The sequence below is a fragment of the Manihot esculenta genome, chromosome 1 (assembly GCF_001659605.2).
Source record: "Manihot esculenta cultivar AM560-2 chromosome 1, M.esculenta_v8, whole genome shotgun sequence".
Classification (NCBI taxonomy): Eukaryota; Viridiplantae; Streptophyta; class Magnoliopsida; order Malpighiales; family Euphorbiaceae; genus Manihot; species Manihot esculenta.
In genome coordinates, this window is record NC_035161.2 from 27,041,984 (window position 1) to 27,063,484 (window position 21,501).

The window sequence follows — 21,501 nt, forward strand, 5'->3', positions numbered from 1 at the left end:
TCAAAAACCAGTTTGTTAAATCACAATTAATTAACTAGGTTTTTGATGGCCAAAACGACGCTGCTTTCTGTTCTCTACCCATTGCTGCTAGCTGCATTCTTGCTGCATTGCCATGGCGAGGACAAGAAGGTATAGTTTTAGTTTGTGCAAGCTTTGAAATATCTCTTGTTTTAAGACATGTAATATGTTTCACGTAATACATAGGTTCACATTGTTTACATGGGAAACTTGCCTCGGGGAGATTTTTCAGCTCAATCCACTCACCATTCCATGTTAGAACGTGTACTTGGAAGGTTAGCTTTACTGCTGTTTGAGGAAAATATTTTTGATCAGTTAACATTTGAAGAACCAAGAAGAAAAGGGAACGTTAAATATATGAACATTTTGCAATTGCAGTACTTCATCAGTCAAAGAATCGTTAATTTATAGTTATGGGAGGAGTTTCAATGGATTTGCAGCTAAGTTATCGGATGAAGAAGTCGAAAGACTCTCAGGTTAGAGTTTCAAGCAAGTAGTTTTATTACAAGATAATTATTTTACTAAATTCTGAATATACTAAATATAACAATACACCTGAAATTGACTGCAGAAATGGATGGTGTGATCTCCGTGATTCCAAACCACATACTGAAGATTCACACGACAAGGTCATGGGACTTCATGGGTTTCTCCAAATCAAAGCTTTCTGGAGCTCAGCAAGGAAATGTCATTATTGGTCTTCTGGACACAGGTGCTTACTTTTCTAGTATTTTTCTCGAATCAGTCAGTGAAAAATTCAAGGTGATAATACTAATGGGAATGTCTTTGTATTCCAGGAGTATGGCCAGAATCTGAGAGCTTCTCCGATACAGGAATGGGTCCTCCACCATCCAAATGGAAAGGAACATGCCAAGGAGAAGGCAACTTCACCTGTAACAAGTGAGCTCTCTGTCTCCCTCACTACACATCTAAATTGCAATTCTTCACTTCATGTCAGAAACTGATGAAACATGAAACATTTGAAATTGTAGTAAGATCATTGGAGCCAGGTACTACAACAGTGAGAACTGGTACTTCGATACAGACTTCAAGTCCCCTAGAGACTCCGAGGGACACGGAACCCATACAGCTTCAACCGCAGCAGGGCGCAAGGTGGAAGGAGCAAGCTACTTTGGTCTAGCTGAAGGAGTTGCGAGAGGTGGAGTTCCATATGCAAGGATTGCAGTGTACAAAGTTTGTTGGTCATTTGGATGTGCTACTGCAGATATTCTTGCAGCATTTGATGATGCCATAGCTGATGGTGTTGACATTTTATCAGTGTCCCTTGGATCTCCCTGGCCATTTCCATATATGGAGGACCCAATTGCTATTGGTTCCTTCCATGCCATGAGATATGGTATATTGACTTCAAATTCTGCTGGCAATTCTGGACCCTATCCTTATTCAGTCTCCAATTTCGCACCTTGGACTCTTACTGTTGCTGCCAGCACCATTGACAGGAAATTCATTGCCAGCGTTGTGCTTGGAAATGGAAAAGTCTTCAATGTGAGTTTATGAATGACACCCTCGGTTATATCCTTAGATTTTTTTTTTCTTTTTTGACTTTCTTCCTCATATTTCTGCTTGATATATGATTTAGGGGCTATCCATTAATAACTTTGCGCTCAACGGGACATATCCATTGGTTTGGGGAGGAGATGCAGCAAACTACTCTGCAGGTGCTGATCCTGAAATTGCAAGTTATTGCTTGCCTGGTTCCCTGAATTCATACGTAGTACAAGGAAAGATTGTTTTTTGTGAAACTGTCTGGGATGGTTCTGGCATTTTAATTGCTAATGGTGTGGGTGCCATAATGGCCGATTCTGAGTATAGCAAAGATTTTGCTTTTAGTTATCCTTTACCAGCAACAGTGATCAGCACAGAAGATGGCCAGCAAATTTTGGATTACATCAGATCTACACAGTAATTAACATTTTCTTTATTTGGTCTCCTGTTGCACATGACTCGCTCAATCTTTGGGATAATTCTCTGAAACTATTTTGTATCTTTTCAGGGATCCAATTGCAACTATTCTGGTTGGTGAGACTTGGAAGGATATCATGGCACCTTCCGTTGTGTCATTCTCTTCCAGAGGACCCAACCCCATCAGCCCAGACATTCTCAAGGTAATCAAAATTCATCAAGACATATGATATACTAATTAGTCAAAACATTCATTATTACTTTGACTTTTTCTGGGAGCTTGTATTAAAATATATTACATGGATGATGCACAGCCTGATTTAACAGCCCCTGGTGTGGACATCCTTGCTGCCTGGTCTCCAGTTTCACCACCTTCCATCTATTGGATGGATTCCAGGAGTGTAAACTTCAACATAATCTCCGGTACATCCATGTCTTGCCCGCATGCTAGTGCTGCTGCCGCTTACGTGAAGGCCGCTCACCCTGACTGGTCTCCTGCTGCCGTTAAATCCGCCCTCATGACCACAGGTACTCTCTCTTATAAACTTAAATGGCTAAAAAAGAACTCCATTTAATCAGTATGCTCACTAACTAATTGTTTATTTCCATTGAATAGCTTATATAATGGACTCGAGGAAGCACCCAGATCTTGAATTTGCTTATGGGTCTGGTCACATCAATCCACTAGACGCAACAGACCCTGGACTTATATATGATGCATCTGAAGCAGATTACATTAACTTCCTATGCAAACAGGGCTACAACACTACCACCTTAAGACTGATCACCGGAGACAATAGCAGCGTTTGCAGCAGCACAGTGCCTGGAAGAGCCTGGGATCTTAATTACCCGGCTTTCTCCCTTGCCATTGAAGATGGGCAGCCAATTCAGGGAATCTTTACAAGGAAAGTTACAAATGTTGGGAAACCAAATTCAACCTACATTGTGAGCATTTACATGCCAAGCAATGTTAGTGTAACAGTGGAGCCTTCTGTCCTCTCATTCTCTGCCATTGGAGAGACAAAAACATTCACATTGAAGGTGTATGGTCCAAAGATTGCACAGCAGCCAATCATGTCAGGTGCAATCATGTGGAGAGATGGGACGTACGTGGTGAGAAGCCCATTGGTTGTATATAACATACTGCCTGGTGCTACTTATTCTTCTCCCTACTCCATGGCCAAGCCACAGAAAACACCCAAATTTGAAGGTTCTTCAGTGTATCACAAGAATGGCATCCTGGGACACGAGTAATTTGGAAAACAAAATCATTTTTGTATTTGAAATGGCATGCCAAATTATGCAGTGCCATGCAATTACAAGGTTGAAATAAAACAGAAATAAGACGCAATCTCTCAATCGCCAAAGGGAGAGATTCTCCAATTTCAAATAGTTTTAGTTATTTAATTTTGCTCAGTGGCATTTGTCTTGTTTATTGTTCCCTTTCTTTTTTTAATTATATAGTAACATATAAATTTATTATTATAATCATATTTAATTTAATTTTATTTTTAAGAAATTATTTAAAATATCTTTTAATATTTAATAAAATTTAATAGAGTATAATTGAAGTTAATAAAAAAAATTATAATTTTAAATGTATATAAAAAATAAAATAAATAAAAATTATATGCGAAAAGAATATATATTATGGCATGGAGGTAGCATTGTTTGACGGTAAGTAAATGACTATTAAGTGCAAAACTACATATATTTATACTATGTATAAAAGAGAAAAAATAATGAGATTGTCGGTTTTATCCTTATATTATTTAGTTATTCATCATTGATTTTAAATTTTAAAATGGATAATTATTTATTATTTAAATAATTTTAAATTAATAAATTATTTATATATCACTTAAAATAGTTTTCAATATTATCATTTAAAATTAATACATGTTAAAATCTTTTATTTATGAGTTTAATTAATTTTATTTAGTAATTATGTAGGATAATTATTAAAAATTAATAATTTCAATAATATTTAAATTAAATTTTTTGAGATAAAGATTATTAAAATAATAAGTTTAAATATTAATTAAAAATATTAAAATAATTATCACCATGTTATAGTGAAATTTTTATATGAAAATTTTTATGAAAATTTATTTTTTTTTTAAATATTATAAAAAATTTATCTAAAAAATAATAGTATATTATGCAAGGTACTGAGTTGTGATTGAAAAAAAAGAGTAATATGTTTAATCTCTAATTTAATTTTCTTCGTATTATGTCGATTAAAAATTATTTTTTTAAGTAAATTAAAAATAATATAAATATTAATGTAATTATAATTAATAATTACAGTAAGTTTTATATATTTTAATAATTATAAAATTAATTTGTTTAATATTCATATTTAAAGTAAAAAATATTTATAATATTGTACAAGTGAATTTAATTTAATGTTATTACTTTTCAATTTAGTAGAATTAAATTACTTATTATACTAAAAATAATTTATTAATTTTAATAAATTTTAATATTTAAAAATTTTAATTATAAATATATATTATATAATCTACCTTTATCTAATTAGTTACAAGTATATAATTAAAATTTTTAAGTATATAATGATTTTATTATTTAAATTAATTGAAAGTTAATAAAATTTAAAATTTATATATATTTAAATTTATAAGTGGATGATAATTTTATAATTGAAATTAATTTTTAAAGCAGATAATAATTTTATTATTTAAATTAATTCTACAGAAGATAACATATATTTTGTGAATGTTATGTGCATTGAACTAATTATAAAATCTTCCTATTCTTCTTTATTAATAAAGCTTAAGTATTTTTTTTTCACTATAAATTTAATAATATTTTTCCTTTCTTATTACAATATTTAATTAATAAATAGAATTTCAAGATTTTGTTAAAAAAAAATACCAAAATGTAAAAAATGTTATTGAATTTAAGAAACAATTAATTGCAAAGCAATTTGAAAAACTGGGCGTTCTTTTATTTTTGATAAATTATATCCGAATTTCTTTTTGATAAAATTAACAACTTCTCATTAAAGAAAAGTAACAATTTTATTAGGCTACATGATTAAACCTTTATGCGCATTTAAGTTTTTTTTTTTTTTTGCTTTAAAAAATAATTTTGTTTATTGCAATTTGAGTAATTAATTAATTTATTTGATAAATGAAATTATTAATATGATGAAATGATTCAAATAAAAATTTTATACTTATTAATGAGCACTATATTTCTCATTTTTTTATAAAAAAGAAAAAGAAAAAATGAGTTAAAATTTAGGTTCAACATTTTTTTGTCAATAAGTGAAAGTTATTGCGAAAGAACAGTAGCTCAGCTCAGCATTAAACTGTACACAGCCAAGGAAAACCCAACAAAAACAAAACCCTTACCCATTTACATCAAGCAACAGTGATCACACGAAATAACTTGAGCAATTTTAGATGCAGGTTAGTATTTGTTAATTAATTTTCATAAATTAATTCAAACACTTTTTTATTTCTAATTGAAATTAATTATATAAGTTATTTATTTTAGTCTTAAAAATTATAAATTAATAAAGTTACAAACATTTTAGGTAAGGATGAACTTATTTTTAGCGCAAGAAAAATTGGCAATCCAGGAAGATTGTCCGACTGGCACGGACGGAGGCCACAAGAAATTTGTCAGAGTTCGAGTGTCTCATCCCATGAAATCGCATTTTAGTCAAGAACTCAACAAGTACAAAAGAGTAAATGATAATGGCAAAGCAACTACTCGTCAATTTGTGTTTGTTTTAGAATAATATTCAATCAAAACTCAGTGAGTGAAAACTTCACAAGACAAGGCCTCAACGCTGGCGCGATTACTTGACTTGCCTATATAAATACAACGAATCACATTACTTCAGAACACAAATTAATACTTGTGTTGAATCAAGATTTGGCTTCCATGGCCAACAGGAGGCTGCTTTCCCTTCTATATCCATTAGTGCTATCTGCATTTCTCATGCATTGCCATGGCAATGAGAGGAAGGTAGAAGATAACTTTTTCATTTTTTTTTCTTTTTTTTTTTAATGTTTGAGCATCTCTGCTTGTATGATTTTACGTGTAGGTTCATATTGTATACATGGGAGAGCGTCCTCAGGGTGGCTTTTCTGCTGCATCCACTCACCATTCCATGCTAGAAAACGTGCTTGGAAGGTAATTTTATGTTATTAAACATGGCTACAACAGCACTTATTAATTGATAATCCTGAGGATTGTGTTCTTCGAATTGCAGTACTTCTTCAGCCAAAGAGTCATTAGTCTACAGTTACGGGAGGAGTCTCAATGGATTTGCAGCTAAGCTATCAGATGATGAGGTCAGAAGAGTCTCAGGTTAGAGTTTCAAAACAAATGGCTTTAAAACATTAGATCTTTTGTTCATTTGTTTGTTTTATTACCTCGTTTTACTACTAAAAGAGACCATGATTGGCTGCAGAGATGGATGGTGTCATCTCAGTGATCCCAAACCACATACTAAAACTTCACACTACAAGATCATGGGACTTTATGGGTTTCTCCCGGGGAAAACTTGGAGCTTCACAGGAAGGAGCTGTCCTCATCGGTCTTCTGGACTCAGGTTTAAATTCAATACTCGTTTGAATCACTATACTAAACAATACAAGAACATATGCAAATATGAAGCTTTTCAATGTCTTCATTATTGCAGGTATCTGGCCAGAATCTGAGAGTTTCAATGATGAAGGAATGAGTGCTCCTCCTGCTAAATGGAATGGAACATGCCAAGGAGCCAACTTCACCTGCAACAAGTGAGCACCTCCCATGAATTTTCATGCCATGGATCCAAAGCATATACTAATTGGAAAAACTTTGAACTGCAGCAAGATCATTGGAGCCCGATACTACAACAGCGAGAACTGGTACGACACTACTGATATCAAATCGCCTAGGGACACTGATGGACATGGAACCCATACTTCTTCAACTGCAGCTGGTCGTGAGGTGCAAGGAGCAAGCTACTTTGGGCTAGCTGAAGGAATTGCAAGAGATGGAGTTCCTAATGCAAGGATTGCTGGTACAAAGTTTGCTGGTCCTTTGGATGTCCAAGTGCAGATATCCTTGCAGCATTTGATGATGCAATTGCAGATGGTGTTGACATTATATCTGTATCTCTTGGTCCTGAAATGCCATTGCCATATTTTCATGACCCAGTCGCCGTTGGATCCTATCATGCCATGAGAAATGGTATATTGACTTCAAATTCTGCTGGAAATAATGGACCTGATCCGTATTCAGTCTCCAATTTCGCACCATGGACACTGACTGTAGCTGCCAGCAGCATTGACAGGAAATTTGTTGCACAAGTTGTTCTGGGTAATGGAAAAGTCTTCACTGTGAGTTTCATTGCAATTCTACATCATTAACTACAATTCTTTCATGAATCTTCTGCTCATGAAATGCATATTTGTTTTTTGATGACTTTATAAAGGGACTCTCCATTAATAGCTTTGACCTCAATGGGACTGTATACCCTTTAATTTGGGGAGGAGATGCAGCAAACTACTCTGCAGGTTTTAACACAGACTTTGCAAGATATTGCGAGAATGGTGCCATGAATTCATATAAAGTAGCAGGAAAGATGGTCTTATGTGAAGTCTTCACTGAAGGTGCTGGCATTCTGCTAGCCAATGGTGCGGGCACTATAATGGCTGATTCATTTATCACAGATTATGCTTTCAATTATCCTCTACCGGCAACTCAAGTAAGCACAGAAGATGGCATTGAAATTTTGAATTACATTAAATCAACAGAGTAAGATCTCAATACAGTTCTTTTCCTCTTGTTGCCTGCATCATAACTTGAAAATACCTTGGATTTATTGTTTGGAAAAAATAATAAATTTTCAGGAAACCATTCGCAACTATTCTAGTTGGAGAGACATGGAAGGATATCATGGCTCCTTCTGTTGTGTCATTCTCTTCTAGAGGACCCAACCCTATCAGCCCAGATATTCTTAAGGTAATGAAGAATATGAATTTTTTTATTTTGTTTGAGAACTCTGAGAAATTTTACATGGGTGATATGCAGCCTGATCTCACTGCTCCTGGTGTGAACATCCTTGCTGCCTGGTCTCCTCTAGCTCCACCTTCCATCTACGAGAAGGACTCCAGAAGGGTGAGGTTCAACGTAATCTCAGGCACATCCATGTCCTGCCCACATGCTAGTGGCGCCGCAGCCTATGTTAAGGCAACCCATCCTGACTGGTCCCCTGCTGCCGTTAAATCTGCACTCATGACAACAGGTGATGACACGTTTTGCCCTGATTTTTCGATGCATTTTGTAGGATAAAAATAGACTAACAGAGCTAATGGAATCAAAGTTGTCTTTTGTTTCCATAAACAGCTTTTGTCTTGGACTCTAGGAAGCACCCTGACCTAGAATTCGCTTACGGGTCTGGTCACATCAATCCACTTGAAGCAACAAATCCTGGGCTTGTTTATGATGCATCAGAAGCAGATTACATTAATTTCCTCTGCAAACAAGGATACAACACAACCACTCTCAGACTGATCACAGGAGATAATAGCAGTGTGTGCAATAGTACCGAGCTTGGAAGAGCATGGGATCTCAACTATCCCACATTTGCTTTGGCCGTGGAAGATGGCCAGCCAATTAAGGGAGTCTTTACAAGGACTGTCACCAATGTTGGTTCACCAAATTCAACCTATGCTGTTAGCATGTACATGCCTAACTCTATCAAGGTTATCGTGGAGCCTTCCGTGCTATCATTCTCTAGCACTGGAGAGAAGAAAACATTCACTGTCACAGTCGATGGGCCGAAGATTGCACAACAGCCAATAATGTCTGGTGCAATCATGTGGGAAGATGGGAGTCGTGGTGAGGAGTCCACTAGTTGTGTATAATGTTCTTCCTGGGTCTACCTACCCTTCGTCTTCCATGCCTCAGAAAACACTTAAATTCCAAGGCCCTTCCATGCATCACAAGAAACGGTATTCTTAGACAAATAAATCTCAAGTCTTGATACTGTATTTGTGTTTTCTCTTAATTAATTCAAACGGCAAAATAATTTTGTGCTGCCCCAGCTATTGTAACAATAATAATGTTTATTTGGACTTAAAATTTTAGCTATGTAGTTTTGAATATATTTGTTCTTAGATTTTGTTGTCTTTACCGTTTTCTGGAATATCAAGGAGAAGAAACATAAACAAGTTTTCTACTAGCAATTCATTCATGCACTCGTATTACCTGAAAGTCAAATCACAAACTTAATATATGCTTGCCCCTACTTTACAAACAAAATAATCAGTGAAAGATTAGTTGGATTGGTCACACTTCAACAAAAATAAATAAAATGGCACATATAAAATCTTAAACATGATTCAGAGGAAAATAGCATATCTGCAGAGCTATCAATCTAATACTCAAGTGAGAATCAAGAATATTCCTCTAAAGCACAAGGAATTGGGCATCTTCGCAATGGCAATGGCCCCACATCATACCAATAAGAAAAGCACCAAAGATCAAAACAAACACCATTATTTCTCCGAAAGTAAGCCTGCTCAAGCCGAAACAATGTTAATGAGCCATCAGAAATATATGTATAACCTGATAAATCAACTAATTTATTCATAATCAAGTTACAAATACAACATTCAAATATAAATAGGCGCATGCAATCATGTGTGTCATTTGGTAAGAGGAACCTATAAAGCATCACATCAACCCTCATGAACAGGATAAATAGCAAAAGGGAAGACAAAAATGTCAAACCTATAAACCAGTGGCACATCATTGATTTGAGACATACTTAACAAGGTATCTCTTAAATTTAACAGACAGGAACTTGGCCTTTGATTGATGCATCAAGGAGCAGCAGTCTTCTGATTTGGCTTGAACACGAACTTGATAAGGGACTCCTTTATTGGCAACATTTCCGGGAACTCCTTACTCAATTTGGAGGCATCAAGCTCATTATTGCTCCTTGGGGCAACTATTACTTTTGACTGCTCCTCAAGAGTAAAGTTTTTCCATGAGAAGTTGGGGTCAACATAATCCCGATACATCTCTAATATCTCATTGTGACTGACCACACCAGGGTTTGTAAAGTTCCAGATTCCAGTGAGATTTCTCTTTGCCATCTCAATGGAAATCAGAAGCAGTTCATCCAAGATTGTCATTGAGTTTGGAATATTAACTACCTTCTCATATCGAGTGATCTTTGTAATGAAGTTGCGCGGATTAGATAAATCAGATGAAATGGGCATTCTGACACGCAAGGTACAGACATTTTCAAAATTCTTGAGCAACTCTTCCACCTTTCACACAGCCGAAAAGCACTAAAATCAAAACTATATACCTTTTACCAAAGTATATATATATTCTTTACTAAAATAAAAATGAACAGTTATAGTATAAAAGGGAAAAAGTACAGACAGATATAAAAAGTGGCACCCAGATGTGTGCACTTGCAGGTGCATGTGTATGTGAGGGAGAATGGATTCACGAGGAATTTGTTGGTTTCAAGTTCCTTTTGAGATTGAATCAACTGCAGATTTCGAGGAAGCTTAAACAATCCAGCAACTAGTTGTCACTCCATTATGATCTTCCATATTATGAGAATTTGATACATCACATCTACACATTATAGTAACTATACACAATATCATCTAGATTTTTCTTTGCTTTTCCTGTTTCATTGTAAGAATAGAAGGGGATGCCGGCTTTGATCTCTTACTTCCTGCACTAAAAGCAATTAAAGTCTAAAATCAATGTGCCAAACCAGACACATTGAATAACCCTAATCTCACTTCTACACTCTTCACTTATTCCATCTGCTATGACATTCTCATCAAAGAAAATTGCAGCGATCACCAAGATTTGCTAGATCCGCCATTAAATTGCTAGATCCAAAGATCCAACACATCACATATATAGCATTGTTATACTGAAACCAATAAAACTACTATGCATATTTTTTTCCTTACAAATCTAAAATTCAAGTTAATATCAGCATGAAATTAACCAATCACAACGTTTATTTACCATGGCTTTCGTCTTGGAATAAAAAGATCCGGTGAAATTCGGGGTATCCTCCTCCTTGAACCCGATTCCCGACCCGAGAGGATGATTCGCATCGTACTCGAAAATGCAGCCTGTGGCATAATTAATCAAAATAAGACCCTTTTCTCTGCACACGTCAGCCAAAGTGAGGGTCCCAACTACATTGGTACGAATAGTCTCGACCTTGTGGTACTCGCACCAGTCGACGTTAGGCCGGCCAGTGACGCCGGCAGCGTTGAATACATGGGTAGGCTTGACGTTGGCGATGTCAGCTTCGAGGGACACTCGGTTTTCTAATCGACCGGAGCCGTAGGCGTAGTCGATACCCTGAGACTCGCAGAGCTTCCCCAAGAGGCCACCGATCCAGCCGGTGCGGCCGTAGATGAGGAACTTAAGAGGCTTGTTGTTATGTGATGCGGTGCCGTTTGAGGGGAATCCCATTGTCGATGGGGAGCTGACCGGCGGTTTTGGGATCTGGGGAAATTTTATTAGGTGAAAGTGGGATCTCTCAGTGAGTAATATATCGGGAGAAGCAAAGGTATCAGTCGCTCTCTTTATGCTTTGGGGTTTTAGTAAGAGACAGGTTGGGTGGGGTGTGTTTCTCTTTAAAATTTGATTTGCAACACAATAAAAAATGATATGGTGCGGAGCACTTCATCTCCTTAGTGTGTGGTCACTTTCTTGAAAATGACTTTTGTGATACAGATACTTTATACACTTGGATAATTTGATTAAATTATTAATTTTGACTTTTCTATCAATAATTTATACGGTTGCGGGAGACATCCTGTGCTGCAAGCAGGGTAGCATACGGTGACGACACATTTCTATTAGCTTTCAATTTCATGCTTCCTTTTATTCAAACCTGTAAGCATGAATAATTCGATCTCCTGGCGACTGAATCAGTTATCTGATTGGCATCCTGTTTGCATCTCTTAGATCTTTTGTATGTCGAAACTTGTAAGAGCTGGCTGGCTGACAAGGTGAAGCTATTATATTTTGTTGCATTCCAAATTTTCGATTTCATAAAAAAGAATAAAAAGTAAAGAAGTGGCGGTTGTCATGAATTTGGTGGAGGAAAACAGAGTTTTCTCTTTCTCTTCCTTTCTTGCCATGTACAAGCTTGCTGTAGGGGAAAATTAAATCATTTTTAAAGCATTCAAAAAAAAAAAACATTTTCTAATGAATGTGACCAGGCAGAGAGAGAATCAATTAACAATCTCTTAAGAGTGCGTTGCTCTTTAGTCTTGTTTTCGTTTTAATCCTTGTATACCCAAACTGAGATGTTAAAGAGGTGTTCCCAGGTTATGGCTTGTGGATGGTCAAGATAAATGAGAGCCCTTTGTTGCTCATGGATGCTTCCTTTATAAAAATTTTCTCTCCGATAGGAACTCGTGAAAGCAATTAAAATTGGGCAGACATGATGAGAATGTTTAAAAGTTATATTTATGATGAGTTTTTATGTGATAGAATTTTGGGTAATCTAACTATCTAAAAACCTTGCTAAATAGATTTAAAATCGCCTAGAAAACTCGGTTACTAAATTAAAAAATAGTTAAGAGCATCTATATATTTTGTACGGTCATTAGATTAATTCAATTTGAAAATTGAATTGAATTAAAAAAATTAAAAATCAAATATTTTTAAAAAATTGAATCAAACACTAGTCAAATTGAAATTAAATTAAAAAAAATCAATTTGATTCAATTATAACCGATTGATTCACTAACCAAAATTGTAACATTTCAACGAGAAAATATAAATATATATTCAACATCTTGCATATCAATATTTACTTAAATTTATTTAAAATTTTTAAAATCTTCGTTAACATTTCAATTAACATTTAACAGATTATCAAAACTATACAAATCACAATACAAAAACTGAAAAATTAAATAAGGGAGTGATCTAAATCTAACCCAAATTGAATGAAAAAAAATAAATAAATGGATGTCAAAACCGAATACAGTATGAAAGTTCAAATATTATTCTTCCAAATTCTTAAAGCAATGAACGGAGGCAAAGCAACGATGGGACTAGGGGAGAGGAGTGACGGCACTAAGGGAAGAGGACCAATGACAGCAGAGGCGAAAGAGCGACAATAGAGGAACAACGGTAGAAGAGCGACGGCAATGGCAGATGAGCGACGACGATAGTGGCGCGACGACAATGGCACGACAACAACACGTTGGCAGCAAGGAATGAAGCGCAATGACAACGACGACAATAAGGAGTACAACAACTATGATAGCGGCAGAGGAACGACGGTGAAGGTGAAGGCAACGGCAGAAGAGCAACGAAAAAGTGGCGGAGAAGCAACCACAATGGAGGAGACTTGGGGTGGAGCGACAATTAATTCAAGGTTCTCAATTTTTAAGAGAAGAGAATAGAGAGTAGCTAGGGGTTACGATTAAAGATAAATATATATCATAGATTCAATGACTGAGATCTTATAATTTAAATGAATAGCTCGGATAAAAAGTACGTAAAAGTGGCGGAGAAGCAATCACAATGCCGCTTGGAGTGGAGCGGCAACTAACTCAAAAATTTTCAAGAGAAAAGAATGGAGAGCAGCTAGAGTTTACAATTAAAGATAAATATACATCATAGGTTCAATAACTGAGATCTTATAATATAAATGAATGCTCAGATAAAAGGTTAAAGCTATATTGGAATTTAAAAAAAGAAAAAAAGAAAAAGTAGATCAAAGATTCCAACCTCATCTATACATTTCTAAAAATACCCATCGACCATTTGGCAACATATAATGTGATAAAAAATCTCTTAAATATTATGTATTTGTTCGGTTCTACTAATATATTTTTAAAAAAATTCTATCGAATCGATTAAATTAAATTTTTTTAAAAATATAATTAAATCAAATTCAATTATTTAATAAATTAAATTAAATTTTTTATCCAATTTTAATTCAATTGATTTATTTGATTTAAACCGAAAAATATTGCTCAATCTTATTTATATCTATATATATATATATAAATTTGGGTGTAAAATAAGTTACATAGAGATTCACAAATAACATACTTAAATTTATGCATTTATATAAAGTAATACATTCAAATTTATGTATTTGTACTAAATTTTACTTTTATTTTTAAATTATATTTTCATATTTAATAATATTACTAATTAATATGTTCGTAATAAATGAAATTTATTATTTTTAGACTTTTAAATTTTCTATCATTATTATTAATATGTAATTTTTGTATTTTTTATAATATTTTTAATACAATATATTAGTTTATAATTAAAAAATCTAAAGCTAAAAATTAACTATATCCTTAAAATAATTGATAAAAAATTAATATTTATCTTTTTTTCATCTCTAACTATAATACAAAAAATAATATATTTAAATTTGTAATACGTCTTTTTAATTATATTTTTATTATTAATACATTTAAATATATATATATATATATATATATATATATATAAAAGATTGATAAGTGTGCGACGGTTAAACTTAAAACACTAAAGATTTATTAGTGATACAATTAATTGGTATGAATATATTTATAATTTTTTATATATTTATAATTTTATTTTTATATAAAATAAAAATTAATGTATAAATAATAAATATAATTTATTATTTTTAATTACTATTAATATATAACTTTTTAATTTTTTATTATTTGTTAATATAATGAATATAATATAATTTTTATTATATTCATTTTCACTAGTATATGAATTTTTGATATTCTACTATTTTTAATATATTATATTATTAATATTACAATAAAAATTTTATTATATTTTTATTACTAAAAAATTTTATTATATTTTTTATTTTAATAATAAATAAAATATTAAAAATATATTTATAAAAATTAAATTTAACATCATATAAAAATGTTTAGATAATAAAAAAAAAGTGTAATACCCGGCTAGACTCCGGTATCGGAATTCCTACCGTCCGGTGGAATCTCGGATGTCGGAGACCTCTAGAAGGGTAGAATCATGTTTTATAAAAAATGTTTTAAGGTGTTTTATGATTTTAAGTATGAAATTAAATGAGTTTTTACATGAAAAATCCTTGGAGGAAAAACCCAGGTTCGGCCGCCGAAAGTCAAGTTCGGCCGCCGAACATGCATGCTTTTTGGAGGCACGTTAGGCCCCCGAAAGCATGAGTGAGGGAAGTCAAGGTTCGGCCGCCGAACCTCATGTTCGGCCGCCGAACATTTGCATGGTTGCGGAGGCACATTCGGCCCCCGAACGTGGTCTGGCCAGCCACTATAAAAGGGTCCCTTAGCCGAAAATGGGCGAGCTTTTTCTCCCCATTTCGGCCAAGGTGAGCTTTCCGCCGTCCCTCACCCATTTTCAATGTTCTTCCTCTAAATCTTTCAATATTTTCACTTGTTTTCACTTGGTTTTGAAGATTTAAGCCTTTGAAACAAGTTTTGGAGCTTTGGGAACTCAGGAGCTCATTTTCGTGGATCTCCAAGTTTAGGTCGTCTCCCTCTCGATCTTCAAGAGGTAAGAGTCGATCTTAAGCTCCTTATGTGTTTTAAGTAAGTGTTATGCAAGATCTATGGGTAGAAATGCATGTTAGGGCATATGTTGAGCCATGGATATATATATTGATGTTTTGAGCAATGTGTGTTATTTGAGTATGTTTGAAGTGTTGTAGATGGGGTATATGCATGTTTGAGGCCCCTAGGAACTTGTATGCATGACTTGGTTGGAGTATATGCTTGATTTGTGGTTTTGGGAGGCAGGAGGTTCAAGTGAACCAAGTTTCTGCCCGTTTGGCAGAAACCAGGTTCGGCAGCCGAAGGGAGTTTCGGCCGCCGAACCCCTCTTGTGGAGGCAGCTTTCGGCTGCCGAAGGTGCCCCCGAAAAGAGACTTTCGTCTCTGTCTGGGACTTTCGGCCGCCGAAGGTGCCGCCGAACCTGCCTGAGTTTCGTCTCTGTCCAGGACTTTCGGCCGCCGAAGGTGCCGCCGAAAGTGCCCTGTTCAGCCACTCCATGCATATCTCTATGTGATATTTTCAGGATGTTTTAGGGGGTTTTTGGGGAATACTTTAGAGTAATGTTCAAGTATGTTTGGTCCCTCATTTGAGTCCACCTGTGTAGGTTCGGACCCGAGGAACCGAGGACCCCAGCAGTGAGTTCAGCTGCGGTGTTGTCAGAGTCAGCCAGAGGTGAGTGGAACTAAACTAAATCTTTTAAAATTAAATGTTTTAACATGTTTCATGCATCATGATTATGCAATAGGATGATTGCATTAGTTTCACGAATATGTCGCATTGCATCTATTGTTGTTGATGTGGGTGAATGTTGGATGACCCAATTAGTCCAAGACAGGAAGACCAGGCCCCATGCTACAGGCCTGGCACAGAGTAAGAAAGACCAGGCCCCAGTCTACAGGCCTGGCACAGAGTAAGGTACGGTTATGGGACTCGAAGACCAGGAGCCCAGAGGAGGCCCTGGAAAATGGTAAGTAATGTATGTTATGACAGGAAGACCAGGCCCCATTCTACAGGCCTGGCACAGAGTTCACTTGGACTATTTGGCGACAAGTTCACCCAACCCTTATGTGAATTGTCTGTGTTATGATGCATCCCATTTGAGCATAGTGTTAATGTGTTTTACTAGCTCTACTCACTGGGCTTTTAGCTCACCCCTCTCCCTTTACCCCCAGGCTTGCAGGTGCAGTATAGTGCGGGAGTTTGGATAGAGTAAAGAAGTCATGCTTATGTAATAGCTAGCAATGGACATGATCAAAATTGTAATGTAAAAGTACAGTATAGTTATGTAATGAGTTTTATGGATGTTAGTATGTGCTTGACCATAGAATGTTGTATCCCTTTTTAATACATGATCTTAGAGATTTTGATGACGTTTATGTAAACCAGCTCAACACAGGTTATGTTACCCCTTGAGGGCACAGATGAGATCCCACAGAGGGATCAATGTCATATTAATATTTATGCACAGGTTGAGTTTGGTTGATGAGTATGCAAAGGAAAGTTTTAATTTTTATGCTTATTGTTGATCATGTATGGGATTATTCAGGTTTACAGGTATTATGTTAGGCTTGCTACGGGTCCCGGCGGCCTTAAGTCGATCCGGATCCTAGCGCCGGTAGCGGTCCGATTTTCGGGTCGTTACAGAATGGTATCAGAGCCCTAGGTTCATATGGTCGGACCTAGAGTGTCGGGCTCATAGAGGTTATAGAAGGTCAAGCACGATAGGCAAGATCATGTCCACTAGGATAGGATGTGGAGTCCTGTCTTGCATAATGATGTGAAATGCCATGATAATATGCATGTGCATTAATGATATGCTATGATATGTGATGTATGTGATGAGGGTTCATGTGTGCCCACATGGACCATATGATGCTAATGTTGCTTGTGATGTGTACTGTTTTTCAGAAAACAGGATGAGAGGAACTCGTCGATCAGCAAGATTGACTGGAGTACCACCTGAGGATGAGGGCATGAGCGCCCGTCCTCCAGCATTGCCTAGGGCAATGTCTAGCAGGTCCAACAGGGACAGAGTAGCAAGAGACCCTAGAAGGTCTTTGGATCTGGGTAGAAGCAAATCAGTCAGAGGAACAGTTCAGGGAGGAGCGTCAGAGGATATGGGGGATGATATGGACGTAGAACAGAGGAGGGATGGCAGTTTGGGAGTCAGTATGTCGGAAGAAGGAATGGGAGAGTCCCAAGGAGGCACTCAGGCCTCGGGATTTGTACAGCCACCTCACTACCCACACTTCTCACAACATCCCGGGTATTCGATGGGAGGTACATCGGATTACCCTAGTTTCACCCCTTATCCCACACAGATGCCATACCCACCATACTACCCACCGTACTCTCAGTACCCAATGTATCCACCTCCACCCTATTATCCAAATCCAGCAAACCCTACCTCAGAAAATGTTGCACCATCTCCACCACCTGCAGAACCAGCAGCCCCAGTTGTTCAGCCACCTAGACCTAGCTCAGCCAGTGGGAGCAAGGTCAAGATGACCGACTATATGAAGCTGGGTGCTCCCCAGTTTGAAACCGGTGATGATCCGTTCGTGTACTTGGAGCGGGTCAAGGCAATTACAGATGAGATAGGGGCGGATGACAGTAGAGCCATTCAGATGGCCGGGTTCACGCTTAAGTGCAAGAAGGCACGGGAGTGGTTCAAGAACTATGTGAACCCGAAAGTGGACAGCATGACTTGGGAAGAGTTTGCAAACGAGTTTGCAGGATGGGCTTTTCCTGATAGTTCAAGGGAATTGAAGATGATAGAATTCGAGCAGTTGAGGCAGACGGATGACATGAGTGTAGACGAATATACTGACAGGTTTATGGAGTTGCTGCCATTTGCAAGGCAAGACCTTAGCACAGACCAGAAGAAGTCGAGGAGGTATATCATGAAGCTCCATCCCAGGTATTCCTCCTTGGTACAGTCAGCAGATAGAGAGAGTTTTCACGCCATAGTAGACATGGCTAGGAGAATGGAGGCTAGTGCCATCGTTCAAGGGACAGTTAAGCAGACAGTGGCTCAAGCTTCTGGTTCTAAAACTCCGGGAGGGGGAAGGTTAGATCCCTCTACCTTGAGTGCAGCAGCTTCAGGCAGTAAGAGATGGAGTAAACCCAAGGGTAAGAAGAATAAGTTCTGGAACAAGGTCAAATCTAGTCTGGGATTTGGGAGTGGCTCAAGCTCTGGTGCGGATAATGCAGTATGTGCGAGGTGTGGTAGGCCACACAAGGGAGTATGTCGGTTTGGGACAAACACTTGCTTCAGATGTGGTCAGGAGGGGCATATAGCTCGAGATTGTCCAAGAGCGGCCCCGATGGCTCAGTCCCAGCAGACAGCTTCAGGCAGTGTAGCGCAGCCAGCAGCTCCAGCCATGACTCAGGCCAGTGGCAGAGGCAGAGGGAGAGGAGCAGCCTCTTCATCAGCAGGATACAGAGGTGAAGGTCCATTAGCCCCAGCACGGATCTTCACAATGACACAGCAGGAGGCAGACGCATCCAACACCGTGGTGGCAGGTAATCTCGTCATCGGATGTTCGGATGTATATGCTTTGATGGACCCTGGTGCATCTCATTCTTTTATTGCTCCGAGGGCCGTAGCGAGGTTGGGATTGATGATCTCTGGGTTAGAGTGTCCTCTCTGGGTCAGTGGACCCAAGTGTGATCCATCAGTGGCAGAGTCAGTCTGTCAATGTAGTCCTGTGTTTGTTGAGGGGAGATGCATGTCCGCCGACCTTGTGGTTCTAGATTTGACAGATTTTGACGTCATTCTAGGGATGGACTGGTTATCTACCCATGGTGCTACCTTGGACTGCAGGGACAAGGTAGTCAGGTTCAGAGGTCAGGATGGATCAGAGGTTGTCTTCAAAGGAGACAGGAGGGGTACACCTAGAGGTATGATCTCGGCTCTTCAGGCTCGTAGGTTGCTTAGGAGGGGATGTCAGGGGTATTTGGCTCATGTGAGAGAGCTTAGTAGTCAGGTCAGAGAGCCCGCCTCAGTGCCAGTGGTTAGAGAGTTCTTAGATGTGTTCCCAGACGAGCTGCCAGGTTTACCACCTGCTAGGGAGATAGAGTTCGAAATAGAACTGATGCCTGGAACTCGACCGATCTCTATCCCTCCCTACAGGATGGCGCCAGCAGAATTGAAAGAATTGAAGGAGCAATTGCAGGAGCTGGTAGACAAGGGCTTCATCCGACCGAGTACCTCACCTTGGGGCGCTCCAGTTTTGTTTGTGAGAAAGAAGGATGGATCCCTTAGACTTTGTATCGACTACAGGCAGTTGAACAAAGTCACTACCAAGAACAAGTACCCATTGCCAAGGATCGACGATCTATTCGACCAGCTAGCAGGAGCGGGTTGTTTCTCCAAAATAGATCTGAGATCAGGGTACCAGTTGAGGATCAGGGAAGAGGACGTACCAAAGACGGCTTTCAGGACCAGATATGGGCATTTTGAGTTCCTTGTGATGCCGTTCGGGTTGACTAACGCCCCTGCAGCATTCATGGATCTCATGAACAGAGTGTTTAGCCAGTACCTGGATCACTTTGTTATTGTCTTCATAGATGATATCTTAGTGTATTCCAGGAATGCAGAGGAGCATGCCCATCATCTGCGGTTGGTTTTGCAGACCTTGAGGGAACATGGCTTGTATGCCAAGTTCTCCAAGTGCGAGTTCTGGCTAAGGAGCATTTCATTCTTGGGACATGTAGTGTCAGAGAATGGTATAGAGGTAGACCCCAAGAAGACAGAGACTGTGGTTAACTGGCCTAGACCCACTTCAGTGATAGAGATCAGGAGTTTCTTGGGTTTGGCAGGTTACTACAGGAGGTTCGTTCAGGACTTCTCAAAGATAGCAGCTCCTCTAACCAGACTAACCAGGAAGAATCAGAAGTTTCTGTGGACCGACCAGTGCGAGGAGAGTTTTGAAGAGCTCAAGAAGAGGTTGACTTCAGCACCAGTTTTAGCTCTGCCATCTAGTAGAGAGGACTTTACAGTCTTTTGTGATGCGTCCCGTGTGGGACTGGGTTGTGTGCTTATGCAGAATGAGAGGGTGATTGCTTATGCTTCTAGGCAGCTGAAGAAGCATGAGTTGAATTACCCCACACATGACCTTGAGATGGCAGCAGTAATCTTTGCACTCAAGATGTGGAGGCATTACCTCTATGGGGTAAAATGTGAGATCTTCACCGATCATAAAAGTCTGCAGTACATCCTGAGTCAAAGAGACTTGAATTTGAGACAGAGGAGATGGGTAGAGTTGCTGAGTGACTATGATTGCAAGATTCAGTATCATCCGGGTAAGGCGAATGTTGTGGCAGACGCCCTAAGCCGGAAGTCACTAGGCAGTCTATCCCATATCACGGCAGAGAGGAGACCAGTAGTGAAGGAGTTTTATAAACTCATTGAGGAAGGTCTACAGATGGAGTTATCTGGTACAGGTGCCTTGGTCGCTCAGATGAAAGTGACACCCGTGTTTCTGGAGCAGGTGGCTCAGAAACAGCATGAGGACCCAGAGTTAGTGAAGATTGCCAGGACTGTTCAGTCAGGCAAGGACAGTGAGTTCAGATTTGACAGTAAGGGGATCCTCCGCTATGGGAGTCGTTTATGTGTACCAGATGACATAGGGCTAAAAGGAGACATTATGAGAGAGGCTCATAATGCAAGATACAGCATTCACCCCGGAGCCACCAAGATGTATCAAGATCTGAAGAAAGTTTACTGGTGGCCAGCTATGAAGAAAGAAGTGGCACAGTTTGTGTCAGCCTGCGAAGTTTGTCAGAGGGTGAAGCTGGAACATCAGAAGCCGGCTGGAATGCTTAACCCGCTACCTATTCCAGAGTGGAAATGGGAGAATATAGCTATGGACTTTGTAGTGGGGTTACCGGCGACGTCCAACAGATTGGACTCCATATGGGTGATTGTGGACAGACTCACCAAATTTGCTCACTTTATCCCTGTCAGGAGTGGCTATTCTGTGGACAAGTTGGCGCA

The 21,501-nt window shown here is 38.0% G+C and overlaps 2 protein-coding genes and 1 pseudogene across 2 annotated transcripts; 2 read left to right on the forward strand and 1 right to left on the reverse strand.

Annotated features, from left to right (window-relative positions):
• Positions 1-3,378, forward strand: LOC110612233 (cucumisin). Its single transcript, XM_021752963.2, has 10 exons — positions 1-129; positions 205-293; positions 397-494; positions 590-730; positions 816-918; positions 1,011-1,524; positions 1,619-1,941; positions 2,033-2,144; positions 2,256-2,469; positions 2,558-3,378. The coding sequence occupies exons 1-10, from the start codon at positions 46-48 to the stop codon at positions 3,193-3,195; spliced, it is 2,316 nt and encodes a 771-aa protein (XP_021608655.1). The 5' UTR covers positions 1-45; the 3' UTR covers positions 3,196-3,378.
• A 2,383-nt stretch (positions 3,379-5,761) lies between these two features.
• Positions 5,762-9,146, forward strand: LOC110628190 (annotated as a pseudogene).
• Positions 9,147-9,530: 384 nt separating this feature from the next.
• Positions 9,531-11,578, reverse strand: LOC110628184 (bifunctional dTDP-4-dehydrorhamnose 3,5-epimerase/dTDP-4-dehydrorhamnose reductase). Its single transcript, XM_021774714.2, has 2 exons — positions 10,978-11,578; positions 9,531-10,250 (listed from the first exon to the last, which is right to left on the reverse strand). The coding sequence occupies exons 1-2, from the start codon at positions 11,434-11,436 to the stop codon at positions 9,798-9,800; spliced, it is 912 nt and encodes a 303-aa protein (XP_021630406.1). The 5' UTR covers positions 11,437-11,578; the 3' UTR covers positions 9,531-9,797.
• Positions 11,579-21,501: the final 9,923 nt, after the last annotated feature.

Excerpts from the sequence above, each read along its gene's own strand:
- LOC110612233 (XM_021752963.2), top strand. The coding sequence starts at position 46 with ATGGCCAAAACGACGCTGCTTTCTGTTCTCTACCCATTGCTGCTAGCT. Across the intron at positions 130-204 it reads GCCATGGCGAGGACAAGAAG|GTTCACATTGTTTACATGGG; the intron begins GTATAGTTTTAG and ends CGTAATACATAG. Across the intron at positions 1,942-2,032 it reads GATTACATCAGATCTACACA|GGATCCAATTGCAACTATTC; the intron begins GTAATTAACATT and ends GTATCTTTTCAG.
- LOC110628184 (XM_021774714.2), bottom strand. The coding sequence starts at position 11,436 with ATGGGATTCCCCTCAAACGGCACCGCATCACATAACAACAAGCCTCTT. Across the intron at positions 10,251-10,977 it reads ATTCCAAGACGAAAGCCATG|GTGGAAGAGTTGCTCAAGAA; the intron begins GTAAATAAACGT and ends GCTGTGTGAAAG.